The 17,979-nt window shown below is 41.7% G+C and overlaps 1 protein-coding gene across 2 annotated transcripts in view; it reads right to left on the reverse strand.

Moving 5' to 3' along the window:
- The window catches only part of tgfbr3 (transforming growth factor, beta receptor III), a 66,633-nt gene that overhangs the window by 10,173 nt on the left and 38,481 nt on the right, over positions 1-17,979 (reverse strand). For both annotated transcript variants that reach the window (XM_062395456.1, XM_062395455.1), the window contains exons 5-14: positions 14,940-15,123; positions 12,148-12,310; positions 11,567-11,714; positions 8,485-8,671; positions 8,003-8,250; positions 7,033-7,188; positions 5,463-5,612; positions 4,800-4,985; positions 3,094-3,387; positions 2,327-2,453 (exon numbers count right to left, since the gene is read on the reverse strand). In XM_062395456.1, the coding sequence (XP_062251440.1) occupies positions 2,327-2,453; positions 3,094-3,387; positions 4,800-4,985; positions 5,463-5,612; positions 7,033-7,188; positions 8,003-8,250; positions 8,485-8,671; positions 11,567-11,714; positions 12,148-12,310; positions 14,940-15,123 (1,843 nt within the window). The remainder of the gene's footprint in view (positions 1-2,326; positions 2,454-3,093; positions 3,388-4,799; positions 4,986-5,462; positions 5,613-7,032; positions 7,189-8,002; positions 8,251-8,484; positions 8,672-11,566; positions 11,715-12,147; positions 12,311-14,939; positions 15,124-17,979) is intronic.

The following is a 17,979-nucleotide window of genomic DNA, read 5'->3' on the forward strand; positions in this document are numbered from 1 at the left end:
CTCCTTTACTCTGTGCAGACCAAAATGTATCAATACGTTTTGTATAGGTGTGACGATCAGCACACTCTCATATAAAGGACACTGTTCAACTTCTCCTGGAAGTCACCAGAAAAAAAGGGATAAAATAAATGTATTGATGTAGTGAGGCAGCGAATCTACTTTTGATGGCAGGGCTTTGCGGCTGTTATTTCTTTCCATTCACCAAGTTGGCCACAAGTGGCCTTCTTGATTAGAAGATCAAATTCAGCTCTTTGGGATGCAGTCCAGGGCAGAACTTGGGACCCTGAACAGGCTGCTTGTTTTGTTTCCCATCCCGCCATAAGCAATGCCCCTGTGTGACTTTTTTTTCTTCACTGGTTATTACACATCTGAGTTTACTTAATCTCCTCCATGGAAAAGTAAACCTGCTGCACTGGCACAGTGGTGTGCCACTGCATCCTGGTGCCTGCCTACTCTGGGCTATAGCTCAGCTTACTCATTCACTCATTACTGCAAATGTTATGGTCTCAGTTCAATTCTCCCCTCAAATGTAACTTCTCCAACACCAACACTGGCACTTGTGTGGTAAAACATGACTGCAACCAGGAAACCTCCCAATGGTAAAACCTTAAGTCCAGTTAAAATGTTAATAATACACTCACTTCTGTTCAACGTTTTCCCGTCCAACACTGACTTTTCACCTGACCAAACTATATTTGATTGGCTGTATCAAGTTACAATATTTGAGAGTGAAAACAATATTCTCATGTCATTTAAAACACAAGAAATATAAACATTTTGAAGAAGGTTGAATTTGAAGCACTGAGCGTATGTCCATAATAAACGCTTATTTTCTTTATTATTTAGTCTACCTATCATATTTCCTAATGAATTAATTATTTAAAAAAAGTTGCATTTATTGTTATAACATCCTTTATTAGGTGTTTATTTTTTATCATTTATTTACTGTAAGGCACCTTGGATTGCATTTTATACTATGAAAAGTGCTTTTATTTTTATAAATGTTGTTATTATTAATATTTATAATGCTTAAATTATAAGATCATTTTTAGAAGTGTACAGTAACTGCTTTAGCTCTGAGTGGGCTAGTTAAAAGGGGCACATCCCAGGGTTCATACCTACAATTTAGTTGGTTACTCAATATGTCAATAAAAAAGGTCTAACTCGTCATTGGCCGGTACCTCCTTCTGGGCTTATGTTTAGTCTCCAAGTTGTTTTTATATACCATCTTTGTATCGCTCTAGTTAGTAAGGTGGAAAAATCTAAAAACCCTTGCTACCTGTTTCTCAAATCATGGAGATCCTGAAAATACATATTACTGACTACAGCTGACGATACATAAAATCTGTAATAAGCCAGAATGGACCATGCTATATATATATATATATATATATATAGATGCGCTCTGGCTCCACCTCACACAGATAGAATGACGTAAATTATATCCAACTCATGAGTCAATAAAGTTGACTCATGAGGCTAACCACAGGTCCCTTTGTTGGTGTCATTGCTCAGCGGGGATGTTTAAATGAAACACTCTGGCAGTCCACCAGATATTGGGCATTCATGATATCACCCCATATTAAGTTAGGTCATAATTAGTAAAATGTGGCGGTGATGACCTCAGGCCCTCCCTGCAGGCCGCTCCTTCCCCCACAGATCGCACTCACGACACACACACACACACACACACACACACACACACACATACACAGTCTCTCTCTCACTCCTACCTTCTCCCCCTTCTCTAGTGGAAAGTGGAGGCCACAGTGAAGGTCTTAAGTAAAAACAACTGGAGCTTGATGCTGTATGATTATTTTCCCCCTCTCCCTCGGTTTGGACTGGTCCAGAGCCACAGTTCTCAGCGTTAGCCCACTCCCCTGTACTGCTGTCAACAACAAGCTTGGATGTATACATACCCACACGCACACACACACGCACACGCACACGCACACGCACACGCACACGCACACACACACACACAATCACACACACACACACACACACACACACACTCACACTCACACTCACACTCACACTCACACATCACATAACATCACATCACTTCACACGCGCACACACGCTTAACGATGGCCAGATGTGGGAAAGTGATGTGCAGAACTTTGTGGTTTGGTGTAATCTCCAAGCGCTTGACCAAGCTTTCTCTGGCTGCTTCGCCCCGAGACCGGCTTCTTCCTTCGCTTCAGGATTCTTATCAAGCACCGCACTATCAAAGTCATGGAAACCAGAGCCTTTAACACACAGCTGAGCTCATGGCGTGAGGTCTGAATGGGTGTAAAACGTGATTTATTTTCCCCTCACTAACCTGTTAAGACTGGCAGACCAGACCCATCCAGCACAAGCAGCTGCTGGGTAGTCGTCTTTCTGTTCATCATCATCTTGAGGATACTGTCCATATTAAAAGAGTCACAGGTCTCACCGGTTTGCAGGCACTGTTTGGACGAAAAGAAAATAAGAGAACTAAGAACTTATTAACTACTAAATTTACAGTGAGGAAATCCAAAAGAGAACACGTTATTCATTTATCTTCAGAAGCATTTAGGCATTTATATTTCTCAACCTTGAGTAAATCCTTTTTGTTATAATGGACAAAACTTGCAAATTAAACAAATGAATAACTTCTTAGCCTGACCCTGATCATTATCAGAGGTTAACAATTACCTTCACATTTACAATTCAGCCTCAGGCCACTGCTGCCTCGTCCATATTTCAAGAAGGGAAAGGGTAAAAAAAAAGTAGAGAAAATAGCTTGCAAGAGATTGTATGAGTTGGACACATAACACAGTAAGTGAAAAATGAATTTGATGGCTAAGACCACTGCTTATTTTGTTCTGCAGCTGGATACTTGGCAAACTGTCCATTGATCCATGTTTCGTTGCTAGCTTTGGGTGCAGACTTGATGCTGCCGAGCCAGAGAAAAGGTGGAGCACTACAACACTGACCTCTGCTCAAACAAACTCTGCTAATGCTATATGGCTCTGGGGAGACTGCAATAACCCTGATGGCTTGTGCAGTAAAATCATTAAACATGCAAAAGAATACAAGTAATTCGGTGAAGATTTTGCTGCATACCCGCGGCAGACTGTGACTGCTCTGGGATCTCTTGGCACACAGAGACATCTCACAGTGCAGGAAAAGCTTGGACAAGTTCAACTTTGAGCTGAAGGTGAAGCTGAAACTTTTCTTTTCCAAACGAGCGTGAGGGATAGGGAAGTCCGTCTTAGGGTAGATATGGACGGACTCGTCTGTAGGACAGACGGTCTCAATGAGGGAGTATTCTGAGTCCACGCTGGGGTTGGAGTTGGGAGAAATGGAGCATGATATGATGGTGAACCCCAGATCCAAGTCCGATGCGGTCGATGTGATCTGAAGCACACAAGGGAGAAAAAAATTATATTCATCATTCAAATAGATGGATGAATTCACATTTGTCATAACAAGTTTCTTCATGTAAATTAAGACTGAAAGAAAGATTGATTTAGTTTGAGGGTCTCAAATGTAATGTTATATGAATCATATATATTCACTAAAAAAAAATATCCAATAGTTAGGAAACAAAACAACAGACAGACAATTTAGCAACCAGCTTTTGAACACAGAGGAGCATTCTCCAGTTTAGGAGCTTAGATATTATTTTCAGGAGTTAATACTTGACAGACACAACTCATTATGATTGCTAAGGGTGCTCAGTATCTGGATGAGTACACAGGCAACTGTTTGCTAATAAATTAATATATGAACTACACCTAACTGCACCTAATTGTCCAAAATAACTTTAATGTTGCATTTGTTTATACAAAAAATGTGGCTGTGGCAGGAAAGCCTTAAAAGATATCTGTCTATTTCAGACCTTAACTAAAGCAAAGATTTGCATCGTATTCATCTCTGCTCAGTGAGCCATTTGTCCAAATCTAGATGCCACTATTCAGTGTCTGGAAACCACATCGACGACCACCGCCATAACACTGACACACACAGGACCCAAACAGATTTCTTCAAGTAGTATTTCAGTCTGAGTTAGGCTGGTAGTAACATATTTCCATGCGTAACCACAAGACAGGCCCTCAAGTTATTATTCCTGTCATGTTTAAATCATGCAGATTAAGGCTTATTATGTACAATAAAAGTAAATTTTGACGAAACATATATTTATAACAATACATCACGTATGCACTACTGGAGGGAGGTTTGTTTTGAACGAACAAAAAGCCCTTCTATAAGCATCAAAGTGCATTTGTGCCCCTTTTGGCCACAGCCTCGTGTCAGGTCTCAGCACAGTGTGACTTCTGAGGAGAGGCTCATGCCAAAGCCTTGTGCACAGACATCTCTTTGTAACCTGCTAGCTCGGTGTCCACACTGTCATTGAAGCATCTCCTGCTGATACCATCATAAATCATCTCTTCAAAAGGACATGAGAGTTCGAGTCTCTGCCATCTCTTACGTGACCTCCACAATTACTGATGCGAAACAAGGATTTTGAGCCAGACAAACACATATAAAAAGGGAGATACAATAATTGCTTCAGGGGTGAAAGTGAGTGTTAGCTTATGGGCCCCAACCAGACAAAATACAAATTGACATTGTGGATGCCACACTAGGAGATCAAAGCAGGAAGAGCTAAAATCCCAGACAGAGCAAACAAAGCTGAGTTTCCTCTGCTCTTATGTAAGTTTAAATTTTGATACAAAGACACAAGTTACATAAGAAAACACTGCATTAAGCTATAAACACATGGTGCTGAAATAAGGATTAATATATATTGGAGATGTAAGGCTTACCTCCACAAAGACTTGTTGATTTGGAGAAACCGGGAAGAAGGCCTGGCGCGAGGGGGTGTTAGCCGACAGCGTGTTGTACACCTCCATAGTGAATGTCATGTTGTTGACCGGCTGCCTGGACGGTCCCGGTACAATCCTGGGAAGTGTTTCAGATGTTCCCTGGTTCTTTCTGTATGTGCAGTTGAACTGGGAGAGGAGCAAAACAAAGCCAACACAAATATCAGCAGGGCTATGACATCAGATTCCATCGCAGAGGACCCTAACCCTACATGACTGTGTCTCAATAAAGCCACATCAAGACGAACCAGAAATTACACAAAGAACCCAAGAGATACTGTAAAAACGAGGTCAAAAAGCTGGAGAATAGGAAAGGATGAGACAAAGGAAAGTAAGTCAGGAGAGAGATGAATATTGAGAAACTTCAAATTGGAAAATGTCAGCTCAAGTTCACGAAAAAGACATCATGAAAAGAGAAAGAGAGATTTTAGGAGCCAATTTCTTTATTTTACAAGCAGCAAGGGACTCTGGGAAACAGTCTCTTCCAACTAAGCATGATTTACATTGAGGTGTAGATGATCAGTTGTCAGTAGTCAACTTTAACCCTGCGATTAAGTGCAGCTCGCACAGAGAGAGAGAACCACAATAATAAGTCCACTTTCTTACCTCGATGACAGACTGTTGCTGTGGGGGCTCACTAATCGTCCTCTCTAACTCAACCTGGTCCCTCGGGAACAGCACATCTCCGGATTCCAGATCCCCAAAATCCAGCGGTCGACCACTCCCATCCTTGTTCTCAGCATGACTTATCAAGACCTGCGGTCCACAGAGGAGACGGTTACTCACAAAACACAAGGCACAGCAGAGTAAGTGAAAGAATAACTCACAAAAATCATTTCCAGATTTTTTGGTCCCAATCAGATCCTGTTGCAAGTATAGTATTGCTTAATTCAGGCAGAGATTTGAATCTACGAGAGGGATTGCCAAAATATTCAGCAACCAATGAGTTGGGTCTAACATGTGGTAATGTCCCGTGGCTTCAGCTGTGGGACTAGCACTGGTCAAACACACAAAACACACTTTTGATTCCTCAGCAGAGCAGAGGCATGTCAGAGTCTGTGGTTAGTGCTCTCAGCTTTGGGAAGATTTTGATTTAATGAGGTAAGAGGAACATTTCAATGACGCTAACAGTGTTGTTTTGTTAGCTGATCTGCTGTTGGTGCCTCTGCTCAGTGAAAGCAGATTATCAGTGATCTGTGAGAACTTGGACAAAGAATGAATCTCTTTTAACCAGAGATCAGAGGTTATCCCTGCATCCAAGTGCAAACACAAAGGATGACCTTGGACATGTGCCCTGCATTTCACTCTGCTTTAGACTGAATACATGTTCCTCCAAATTTCCCCCCACAAAGGATTTCACAAGGCCGGGTAGGAAGTGATTCATCTCTGCTTGTTAGGACAAACAGGCTCTATGAATGCATTCCATAATAATGAAGTTAACCAGGGATGTCACATGTGAATATTGAATCCCAGGATCAAGCGGTTACTGTGACATTAAAAGTCGAAAAGGAAATTGATCCCTCACTTTTCCTTTTTCCTCTCACTTCTTTCCTTTCATTTAAAGGCTGTATAAAACATGACACTGGAACTGTAGCAGCTCTGCTCTATTGTCCACTCATCCACAAAAGAGGATAAAACTGCCTATGGACATATTTGTGGAAACAGGGTTGAGATATCCGAGTGGCCATTTCCCATTTTGAGAAGCTGACTGACGTCTGAGGACATTTGAGGACACGCAGTGAAAGTCTGTTGTGAACATCGTAGTCCTGTGCAGCTGACATGGATCGATACAAGATGGTGCTTTCCTCACTATTTGAAGAAATTCACATAGCGAGGATGTGAGGCTAATTAGCTTTTCTGGGTACAGGGGTTATCTGTTGGAAAGTGGAGCTAGTTAGCCCTGCTTGCTAACGTGAACACTCCCACGAGGTACTTGTATTTGTGAGGTTATTTGAATACATTCTGAGTCCTTGTATTTCGAGGTGGGGTTTGTACCCCATTGCTCAATGACGCAGTTGAAGTAGCGTTAGTCTCTCTCTCTCTCTCTCTCTCTCTCTCTCTCTCTCTCTTTTAATGATACACTTTAAAAATACATTCTTTGGTTTGATGTAATAATCACAGGTTTATTTGCATGGTTTGTTTAAAACTACAATGCGATAGCAGGTATTTTACTCACAGAGTTGAAGTGGAGGGCCGTAGGGCTTCCTTGAATGGGAAATACGGTGGTCTCACAGCCTGTTAGAGGAGTCTCCAGCGTGTAGTGGGTGGCATTGACTGTAGCTTTGCAATTTGGGTCTAGCAGCGTGAGGTTGGCATGAAGAAATCCGTTCGCCTGTGGAAATATAAAAAAAAAGGGTAATACTGGATGAAGATCTAAAAAATAAATCCTTTATTAACTCATTTTAAAAATAGTAAAAAAAAACAGTTGAGCGGTTGTGTCAAACTTTAAGTTCCCAGGAATAAACAAATCCCACAAGGTGGTCTCGCTCCAGCCCCAGCTTCCCCTAATTACAGTCTATGCCAGTTTCCATTCTGTGATGTGGGCTGACTGAGCTGTCCCCGTGAACAGATGCCAAGTGTCGGGACCAGTCCTACTTGCTTCAGTGTCAGCCAGCATGAGCCAGGAACACAAACTAAATCTACTTATTTTGATTCAACCACAAGTGACCATTAGATCTGTTTGTTAAAACGGATACTACAGTTTGCTATTGCTACACTGAATGATCACAGTAATATACAATAATAAAAATGTTACAGATGCCTGCACACACTATCATTCCCCTTAACATTAACAAATCAATATAAATCCTTCCTAGAGATCTACAAACGTTTAGATCTGCTTGCTCCTCACAGTTTCATTCGATAAAAACTTGTTCTGTGTCAATTACCTGACTTTTAGCTGGTAAATAATATAATTAATTTGATGCAATACTGAATAAGTTCAAATAATTTCCAGCTTCCGATTTCAACAGATTTTTGTGTTTCTTAACTTGTGTAATATTGAAAAGGTGCGCCATATGTATTTAGTTTTATGACATATCTTATTAAACTAAAGTATTAATCATTATCGAAAACAATCATTAGTTGTAGCTGTGTATGCTCATAGACAAGATCTGTGATGAATAACGTCACTGCTGTCCACTCACTTGCAGACTCTCTTTGTCGATGCTGACCACCATCCTTGTGTCCTCGCACTGCACAATATGGCCAACACTCAGGACGCCCTGATGCTCCTCTGGCTCGCTGTTCTCCCAGGGCCGGTCGTCGAGGATGGAGGGAAGCTGCAGGTAGGGCAGACCTGATCGTCGCGAAGCAACTCCTGCTCCTGGATAAGGACTGGAGTCGCGGAAGGGGAGCTCTGGGGGAAACATGCTCTCCAGAGGATCCACCACATCTGGAAGTCACACATGTTTATGGCCTCGTGAGACTTATTTTACAGGCAGGGAAATTACACAGGGTGACGACTATAAAACCATTCCACAATATCACCCTAGCTTATCTGCAATGACATAGAAATGTGCAATAGGAGTCAGAAAAAGCATTAAGTTGTATTTTTTTATTTTTTTTATTTAACACAATATTACTATTTCTGCAGAAGTATAATCTAAACAGCTTTTTTCCTATTTACCTGGCTCTCTTAGTCTGATACTGAAGTGGTTAGCTACAGGAGTGCTGGTGTAAGACGTGACTGGACCACCACGGTCCTCTGCCCACTTGATCAAGGCTTGTGATCCTGTTGGCAATTGCTGCTTGGGGGATTTTGACACTTGCATTTCTCTCTCTGTGGTGGAGCTCACACTCACGGTGTCAGAGGCCTGAGGATGAAAAAGCAGAGATAAACAAAAATGTATCTTCTTGTATATTTCTTATTAAAAAGCATAGATTTAAGACCTTCAGACACAAAACACATGATTTACTGTTCAGGAATTGTCACAGATTTTCAACTTCAAGTCCAGCCCTGCACGTATATAAGTGGTAAGTGTGACTCATGTGTATGAGTGTGAGGGAAAGGGCGTGTCGCAGCTTGATCAATGCTGCGGAGCCAACATGTTAAATTTGCTCCTAAAATGTGTATCCTGACCTGTTGCACACGCTTGGTTGCTTTCCCCCTGTGTGAGAGAAAGCTGACTCTTTCTTACAGAACATTTCCCACTCTTTTAAATGACTTGTGCAAAGCAGAGGAAAACCCAGATTCTGAGAGAAGTGGGGCTTCACTTTTTACGAGGCTGTCATATCACACGCATAGCTGGAGGTTTCGCAAACACTCACTGCAACAGCACAGTATCCTGCTGTCACGTAAAAGTCATCGGGTCAGCTATTTTGGAACGACTAAATGGCCTCATGTTTAGACTGACAATCTCAAACATTTGACAAAGAAGAAAATGCAGCGCAGCACTTGCCAGTACTTGTTTCTGTAGCAGATTCCGCTGGTGGAGTCATGTTGTGTAGTTATCACAACAGTGCTCAAATTAATTGGAGACAATTTAAACACATATTCATCTGTTGTTTTAGCGTCTCATGAAAATGTTTATATTTCATACATAGCTAAATTGAATATAGTACACATTACAGCATAACAAAACATATTGGAAGATAAGTAGTTACAGTTGTAGCATTAAAATTACTCATTGAAATAATAAATGTACTTGAGCCAAACAATAACCTGTCACTAGTCACTCCTCTCAGCGTGTCCTTGGCATTATGGTCTATGATTTTCTATAATTCTATTCATTGCTACATGTTCACAATTTCTATAAAGCATGTAAGCATGCTAACATTTACTCTTTCACAGTGAATTTAGAACAGCTATTTGAATGTGATGGTTGACTATAATGGTGATCGTGATGGTGGATAATGATGGTGGTGGCAGCTGATCGTGGACTATGATTATAACAAGATTGCTTGATACACAATATGACTACTCACCTATACTACCATTACTGGCAATAACTCATAAATTAAAATTATCATCGCTGCCTTCATCTCTATCAGACTATTTTGAATGTAAAATAAAAAACATATATTTTACTTCTGATTAAAACTATATTAAAAATAATTTCTTCTCATCAGTGTATTAAATACTGATGTGTTTTTTTGCGTGTTCAGAAAAAACATGCGGCATCTATTGCACATCCCTCACATGATCCTCACATGTGGCTCTCTCTGTGAATATGGGCAATACAAATAAATTGTATTGATTGATTTAAATTTTGGTGGGATTAGCTAGCAAGACAGATGATTACCAATTTATAACAATTAAGTGCAAGAAGGATCTGAAGAAATCCACTCAGAAACTAATCTCTATAAACAGATTCAGCATGTAATGTGAATATGCAGAATCAGTAGGCAAGGAACCATTTAAGGGCGGGAAAACCTCTGGTTTGTGTTTCTAGTTTGACCGAATAACGTTTCAGCTAGCATGCTGATACCTGTTTAATAGAAATGTTGTCTCTACAAAAAGTTTCCCTGTTAATGTTTTGTGCGGAGAAACGTTCAACTAGTGTGGAAAACGGAAGACTGAGTCTTGATGGGGATATTCGCTGTCTAAACCGGAAGCCCCAAAATATTGGCTGTTGCTGCCAGAGGCCAATTTGTCATCAGGCAATAGCCAATGAGCTTTGACATTGCTCACAAATTGCTTGTTTCTGTAATGCCCCTCCATCAGAAACTTTGCTATCCTTGTGTGCTGTTCAGGCATAGAGCTTACATTACACTCACACAACCTGACTGACTTACTGTACAGCAGTGATCAGGCAGCTGAACAAACACGATGGCAAAAGCGCTGCATCATGGTTACAGCTGCCCCACTGGAGTATCAGCATTACACACTGAGGAAACACAGAACCTCCCGCACACCTCGGCTGAAATCGTTACAGGTCTATCGGAGCAGAGGGGCTCGCACAAGAGCACGGGTCGGCCATAGAGTAAACACAAGTCACTAGACTCAGCACAAGTGAAATGTTCTGGGAAACATAGAATACTGGGTTATTTCCGTTTTTACAGCACAGAATTTTTGGTTCAAGTGCTTGGGTTTTAAATTTCATCCCTGGAACAATTTCAGTTATTGGACAGCCGCCAGCTGCCTATCAACATGAACTACGGTTCAACTATTCTTCCTAAATGTACACTGGTTTCATATTCATATAGTTTCTGTGGGTCCTGAGGGACCTGGGTAACATTAATGAAGATTTAATATCAAAATTGTATACTCATGCTCAGTGTTGATATGTATGAAACCATTTTTCTTAGTGAAGGGCACACTGATATATAATAGTAATTAAATAGAATTTATCTTTTGTGTGTGGCAAGGTGGTCCTAACAGCTCGCAGCTTAACAGAATGCCTAAAGCAATCACACTCGTGATTCACGTCATGAATGATGCGAAGCCTTGGCCCCGTCGATCCTGCCCCTGGCTCTCTGAATGCGATGACAATCCCTGGAGATGACATTTTCACAGTTCCTCCTATAACCTGTTATCCCCCACCCCCTCGTGCAGCTGGGACCAGGCGCCAATTCGCCACACATTCTGGTGTGAGAAATTCTGTGGGTCAGTGGTGCAAAGTGATGACATCTCAGTCCGTGACAGGACTTGCAAGCCCCGGTGATGTGTGACAAGACTGAATCAAATCTCAGCGGCGAAAGCCCTTGAAGGCAAAAAACAGGCATCTCTGGGGGGAAAGCTTTTGTGTGTTGTGATGGTGCTCTCTTACCACAATCTCCAGGTTGCCCGTCACACGGTGGCTTTTGATGACCCAGTTGACAGACTTAGCGCACTTGAGCAACAAGACTACGTTGCGATGCAGGGGGGCATCTTCCTCCAAAGGCCTTAGATCCACAATGACATCAACCTGGAAAGCACTGCAGAGAGGGAGAGAGGGAAAAAGGAATCTTTGGATGGTTGGGTGGTGTTGTCGTACCTTCTGTGTCTGGCCAACTAATTAAAAAGCTGGATGAATTCCCAGAAAAACAAAAAGAGCAGACATATGCATGACAGACCAGATACCACTGGAGTGAGATTCAGCTAACAACACATTCCCTCTAGGATTTTCTGGTCTTTCGGGGTGTACAGAATAATCGCTCTGCAGGGGGGTGAGGAGATTATCTGCCAACCTGAACTCAGAGAGCAAATTTTGAAATATTTTCCTCAAAAGAACCACTAAGTTTATAGTCCCCCCAATCTACCACACCCTTCACCCCAAAAAATTGACTGGAAATTAGTGGGAGCGTTTTTAACCAAACAAAAAAACTGTGATAACATGCATTCTTGGCCTCTGCTGCTTTTGCCGCTCACCTGCTGGAGTTGGGGGCTTGCAGCTCGATGATGTGGACCTCTTGGTCTTTGTCGAGGCCAGACAGCACACAGCCCTTTGAAGGCTGTGGCTCGACGTAGCCGCCCAGGTAGTTCAGAGACAGGAACTTGGTATCAATCTTGCAGGTGTCAGAAAACACTGGGTCTGAAAGTCGAGAGATGTTTGTGTTAGTAGTCGGGGGTTCTGTGAGGCTATTTTGGCCTCCCAAGAGTGGAGATGAATGGATTGTTGTTGCCCCTCTAGCACAGAGGGAGTCAGGGTCCAAGGTCAGCACCCCCTGCTTCTGGGAGGGCTTCAGTGTCCTGCACACAGACACTAGGGATACACCCATAGGACTACATTTTCTGTCCACCCAAGCATTTTAGCTCTGTATCAGTTTAATCCATATCCATACTAACATGACTGAAAACGCATATCATGCTCATTGGGGCTGTGAAGGCCTGTGTATACAGATTGCTTGAATAATAGCTAATCTCTTTTGAATGTAAAAAGTTTCTTGAACAGTTCTTCATCATTGTTTCCAAACATCTCAGTTTCTGCCCATCCAGACCTATACGGAGCACCGTATTTTTCAAACTAAAACGGGGCCAGCAGCCTTTAGAAACTTCTCAGTTTAAGCGGCTATAAGACTCTGGAGTAGTTCCGTTCAAGCTGGAGTACAGCTTCTCTGCAACCCTGCAGCCAGTATTCCAATTATCTCTCCTCCGCCTTTTTTTGTTTCTTTCCTGGATGAGGTGTTGGCATGACTCTCTTCCTATCAACAGGAATATTCCTCTTTTTATTTCACATGGGAAAACTAATCCTGATATTTTATCAGACTACCTCAACAATGACAGGACAACAACATTTCATCAAAGCCTCTAGTGTTTTTTCCTCCACTTTCCAAAAATGTAAGTACCTTCAGAACAAGAAAAGTTAAGCTCCTTCTCAGCACTCATAGAAAGCACAAGACAGATGCTTCCTTATTTGGCAAGCAGAGCCTTGGACAAAGTGTAAACTGAAGGTTGGCACCTTCCTCTCCGGAACAGGAGAGACCTGGAGTGCAGCGCTGGGTAGGAAGCAAAGTGAGAGTGCGTCCATCTTCATGAAAATGCTATTGAAGATATGAAGCAGTGGAAATCTACAGCTACTTGCTTGAAGTAAACATCATGGCACTCTGGGCTTTTGCCAAAACCACAGCCCCCTAATGACATGAGCCAAAAGCTTGAAGGCTGAGCAACCACTCTGCTCTAAACAGCAACCAACAACACAGAGAGAGAACCTATCACCAGGAGGAGTGGAGCCATTGCGTCTCTCCAGACATGAGCTGTGCCTCATTTCCATGTCGTGAAAGATGCTCATTAAAAACATGCCTTTTTGTGAGAGCTTGTGTATTGTGAAGTCTGGACATGTTGTCTGTTCACCGTGTGGACCAGGCCAGTAGAGAATAAAAAATGGTCAAGTCCACAGCTAATATGTCTGTGAGAATCAATCATCTCCCCTGAGAATCCCCCTGTGCTTCTTCCCTTCAGACTTCTAATTCCTCCTTTTTCCCCTATCTTTATAGAAGAGATTTATCTCCTGCTGACCTCTGTTGCTTTCCACTGACGTCTGCTATGTGTTCCTGCCACTAGAAGAAATTACATTACATTTGTTCTCATTTCACTGTAAAAAATAAAATTGTTACTTCTCGTCTCTGTTACTGTTTACATGCTCAGGGGTATCCTGGTCATGAGGGATTTCGCTGTTTTGATCACATTCGTCTTTTGGAGTTGACATGTAACAGTGAGAAATCAAGTTATTCTCCGTACACAGGATTACTACGATTAGCATTCATAACCGGGTTTGCTCAGGTCGCTGTGTTGTTTAACTTTACCATGATTACAACAACCGAGCCTAATAGCAATTTTGCAATATTGCCAGTGTCATGCTGCCAAGAACCAGGGCACAGAGGATGAAGCTACAGATCCATGACTGGTTGTTACACACACAGGTAGATAATATATACACTAGTATCTGTGTTACTTAAGGAGATACTCTAGTTAACTTGCATTTCTCGACAAGGGCTTATCCAGGACACTGATATGACCTTTATATGCTTTAAGACTAAAATGTGAAACTTCCACAACCTGATAATAAACAGGATACGAGGGTGCGTGTCGACACAGTCAGACAAAACTGTGCACAAGAGGAAAATGATGGATGTTTCTCAGAACTTGACCACTTATGATTTGCATTAAATCTAACACTGGTTTTGATACTATTTATATTTGAAATTCTGTTTGGCAATGAATATTTAATTTGTTATTATCTTTCTAAACCAGATTTTACAGTGTTATTGGCAGAGTCAGCAACCAACTTTGCTGAGTTCAAATTCTGGTTCATTGGTTTATTGCTTTATTTTCTGTCCATCCACTAATCAATTAATGTATTGTTTCAGCTCTAGAGAGCCAGGGTTTTGTGTTTACATTTGAAAATTGTAATTACTGTATACTGCATGGAATGATCGGTCATTCAGTCAAAATCCTCAAATACATGATCCCTGCACATTCTTTACTCTCCTGGGGTCTTAAGGCTACAAGCAGCCGCTACTCAGAAACACCACAGAAAGACTGTTAAATAGCCTATTTAGAGAAATAAATTCTTTTAGCACATTTAGTGCATGTAAACCTGGAGGCAGAGCTGCAACACAAAAGCCAAGTGAAGTTGTGGGAGCTGAAGGGGAATGGGGAGGTGTTGACTTGGGGGCCCAGAGCTATGTTTGGGAATTTTAAGAATCTAGCAGCACACACACCTTCTCCAACTTTGATGTAGATATCTTGAGTCATCCTGAGCTCAGAGAAAGAGGTGACTGCCCTGTACTTCTTCTGGGCCCAGCTGAGGAGGTGCTCATTGCCATGGGGAAGTGTCTCCTTTTGGATCTGGCAGGTGAGCGAGAAGTTTCCTGGCTGAAAGTGGACCTCTGAGCCTTCCGATACCTTGAGGAGGAGAAAAAGACGAGAGAGTTAGAGGATAAAGGAGCAGCTGTGATAAGCTCTCATCTCAGCTCCATGCAATACAATTATACATGTCAAAATACTGGAGAGATCACTGTATGTTTTCTTTTGTCAATTCAGTGTTAATGAGGCCCAGCATCCTATTCAGTTTTCTACTGAATTAAAACACATTAAAGAGGGAATATAGGAATAATCTGCCTTCACGCAATCTATATTTAGTGCTACTTTTCAAGTGCACATCAATTTTATCTCATCAACATTCATCCTTGTTTAAGACAAGAAAAATTCAGGCAGTGAAATGACTAACCTGCAGGCAGAGCACTCCATCCCACCCATTATTTGAAAGCCTCTACAAATATGCACTGCGTATTTTTACACACGTTTCCCTTCACAATAAGGTGTCTTGTTTCCAGTGTTTACACAGGGTGCTGCGCCGCAGTGCGTCATCGCATATGTGAACATCTGCTTCAAAATGGCCACAGGAGCTGACAGACAGACACACTGTCAATATACTTTATTCATTAAGCACTATTCTTATCAATGTTACAAAGTACACATGAATAAATAACACCAAACATGGAGATAAAATGAGAATAAGACAAAAGAACATGAGCAATACAAAAATTGAACAATTAAACAGATAATATGTTTGTAATCATATATATTTACCTACTTATGATGCAAAAAAAATATAAATACAAATTTCTTCTGTATATTTTCGCCAATCAATTAATCAGTTGGTCTCTATTTGAGACTTAAGTCTGTCTAGAGTTCTATTATTTGGGAGCTCTAATAGCAAAAGCTCAGTCATCCATGGTGACGAGGTGTGACCTGGGAGTAACCAGAGGTCACACCTCCATCCGCTGATCTCCGAGCTCGTATTGGTGGTCATAAAAAAAAAAAATCAGGAAGAAGTCTTAACTATATGGAGCGTAGAGAAGCGCTGATTTGAGTTTGACATGGAGGGAAACTGTCAAAGTCGTGGGAGGGACCACCTCTGTCACTTAGTGGAGCTCTGCCCATATGCTTCATTTCAGTCAGATAAACATTCACATGTGCTGAAAACCTCACGAACAACCGTACGAGTCCAAGCGCACAGTCTAGACAGCCTACCTCATTTTATTTCCCTGCTTGTTTTCTTTCTCCCAAGGTATCCTATCTGTGTGCATGTGCTGAGACATTGCTGGCAGGCCCAATTAAAACATTAAATTCACTTTAATCCAAGAGAATACGTGAGATCATTTCTTTGTGATGATGTGATGAAGCTAAATTGCAATCATGCTTTAGCGGTAATAGAATAACATCCCTTTGGGGTGTTGAGGTATTTCAGACATAACTATTCAAATTCCCCTCATGCACAACATCTGGCTGTCTGACCTCTGGAACGCTCCTGAGGATGTTCCTGGCATTGTCACCAGAGGCAGTAAATACTGCGACCGCGGAGACGGACTCTATCGAAGAACTCACGTTGATTTTTATTTTTAGTGTGTTTACTATGATAAGGAGGAACACAGTGAGGGAGAGACAGCGAAGAGGGGAGAAGTGGTGGCTTCGGGCGATGAGTAGGGGTTGGGGTTTGCTTCGGTATTCCCTTGCCAAGCTCAGCAGAGTTTATCAGTTTAATTGCGGGAATATGACTGTAATTAGTCGCAAAGAATTAGAGGGGAAAGACTGAAAGTCAAATTAGCTCCAGGCCTTCCAGAGCACCGAAAAACCACAGGAATCTCTCTCTCTCTCTCTCTCTCTCTCTCTCTCTCTCTCTCTCTCTCTCTCTCTCTCTCTCTCTCTCTCTCTCTCTCTCTCTCAAATATTATACTGCATACTATTAACATAAGGGCTGATACCTTTGTTACTAATGCACTCACATAGATCAGCCAAACCTTCTTACAATTTGAAAGAAAACTACTGCGGTCATGAAAATCTGATGTTATTGATTATATAAATCAGAACGTGATTTGTTTCTTAAAATATCGACCTATTAATTTCTAAAACATCTGAAGCAGACTTGAAGTAAATATGTCCTCACTATCTGAGAGTATAGCTCATCTCCTATTAAGTGATCTGTTGCTGTTATTTCCAACAAACTTGATCTCGATGGGGCTTGTAATGCGCTTCTGAAGTTGAAATACATGAAAAGTGTATATTACCTGGACTTTAAGAGGAATACCTCAGACTCGGCAGGTGAGATAAAACAAAGAATGTAGAGGAGAAGTTTGCTTCATACCATGGGGACTGAGACTCGTGCTCTTCCTGTGGGTAATGGTAGAAACTCATGCACTCCTGTTTGTAATGGTATTTGCAGTCAGGTAGGTTCCTTCAGCATGGACACTTCAATGACGTGTGTCGATTCAGAATCATACATGCTTTAAGCTAAATTCTAATGCAGTTTGCATTATGACATAACACCCTTCTCTTTCATCTGCTGCGGTGTGAAGTAAATATATGTGAAGTAAAAAGGAGAAGGCATGCCAAATGTTTGAGATCAATTATCACTGAGCTGTTATCCGCCATTGCGTTCTCACTAAGCATCACCCTGAGCCTGGAAAATCCCATATGGCTGTTTGGAAATGAAGAGGTGTTGCAAACAGAGGAGGAGGGATGGAAAGGGGAGAAAAGGTTGATAGTAAATGTGACCACGCAATAGCTCTCTGGTGATATCAATTTGATTAATGCTCTTTTGGCTGATTTGAGCTCCCCTCTCTTGATTAGATACAGGGAGCTAATCACACTGCTCGCTGCAGACGTGCATGTGTTCCTCCGAACTGGCAGGCTCTGTTGTGGACAAAACAATACCATATGTCTCAGCGCCACTCTGGAGCGCTCCTCTGCCATTTGTGT

This window comes from Platichthys flesus, chromosome 9, assembly GCF_949316205.1.
Source record: "Platichthys flesus chromosome 9, fPlaFle2.1, whole genome shotgun sequence".
NCBI classification, from domain to species: domain Eukaryota; kingdom Metazoa; phylum Chordata; class Actinopteri; order Pleuronectiformes; family Pleuronectidae; genus Platichthys; species Platichthys flesus.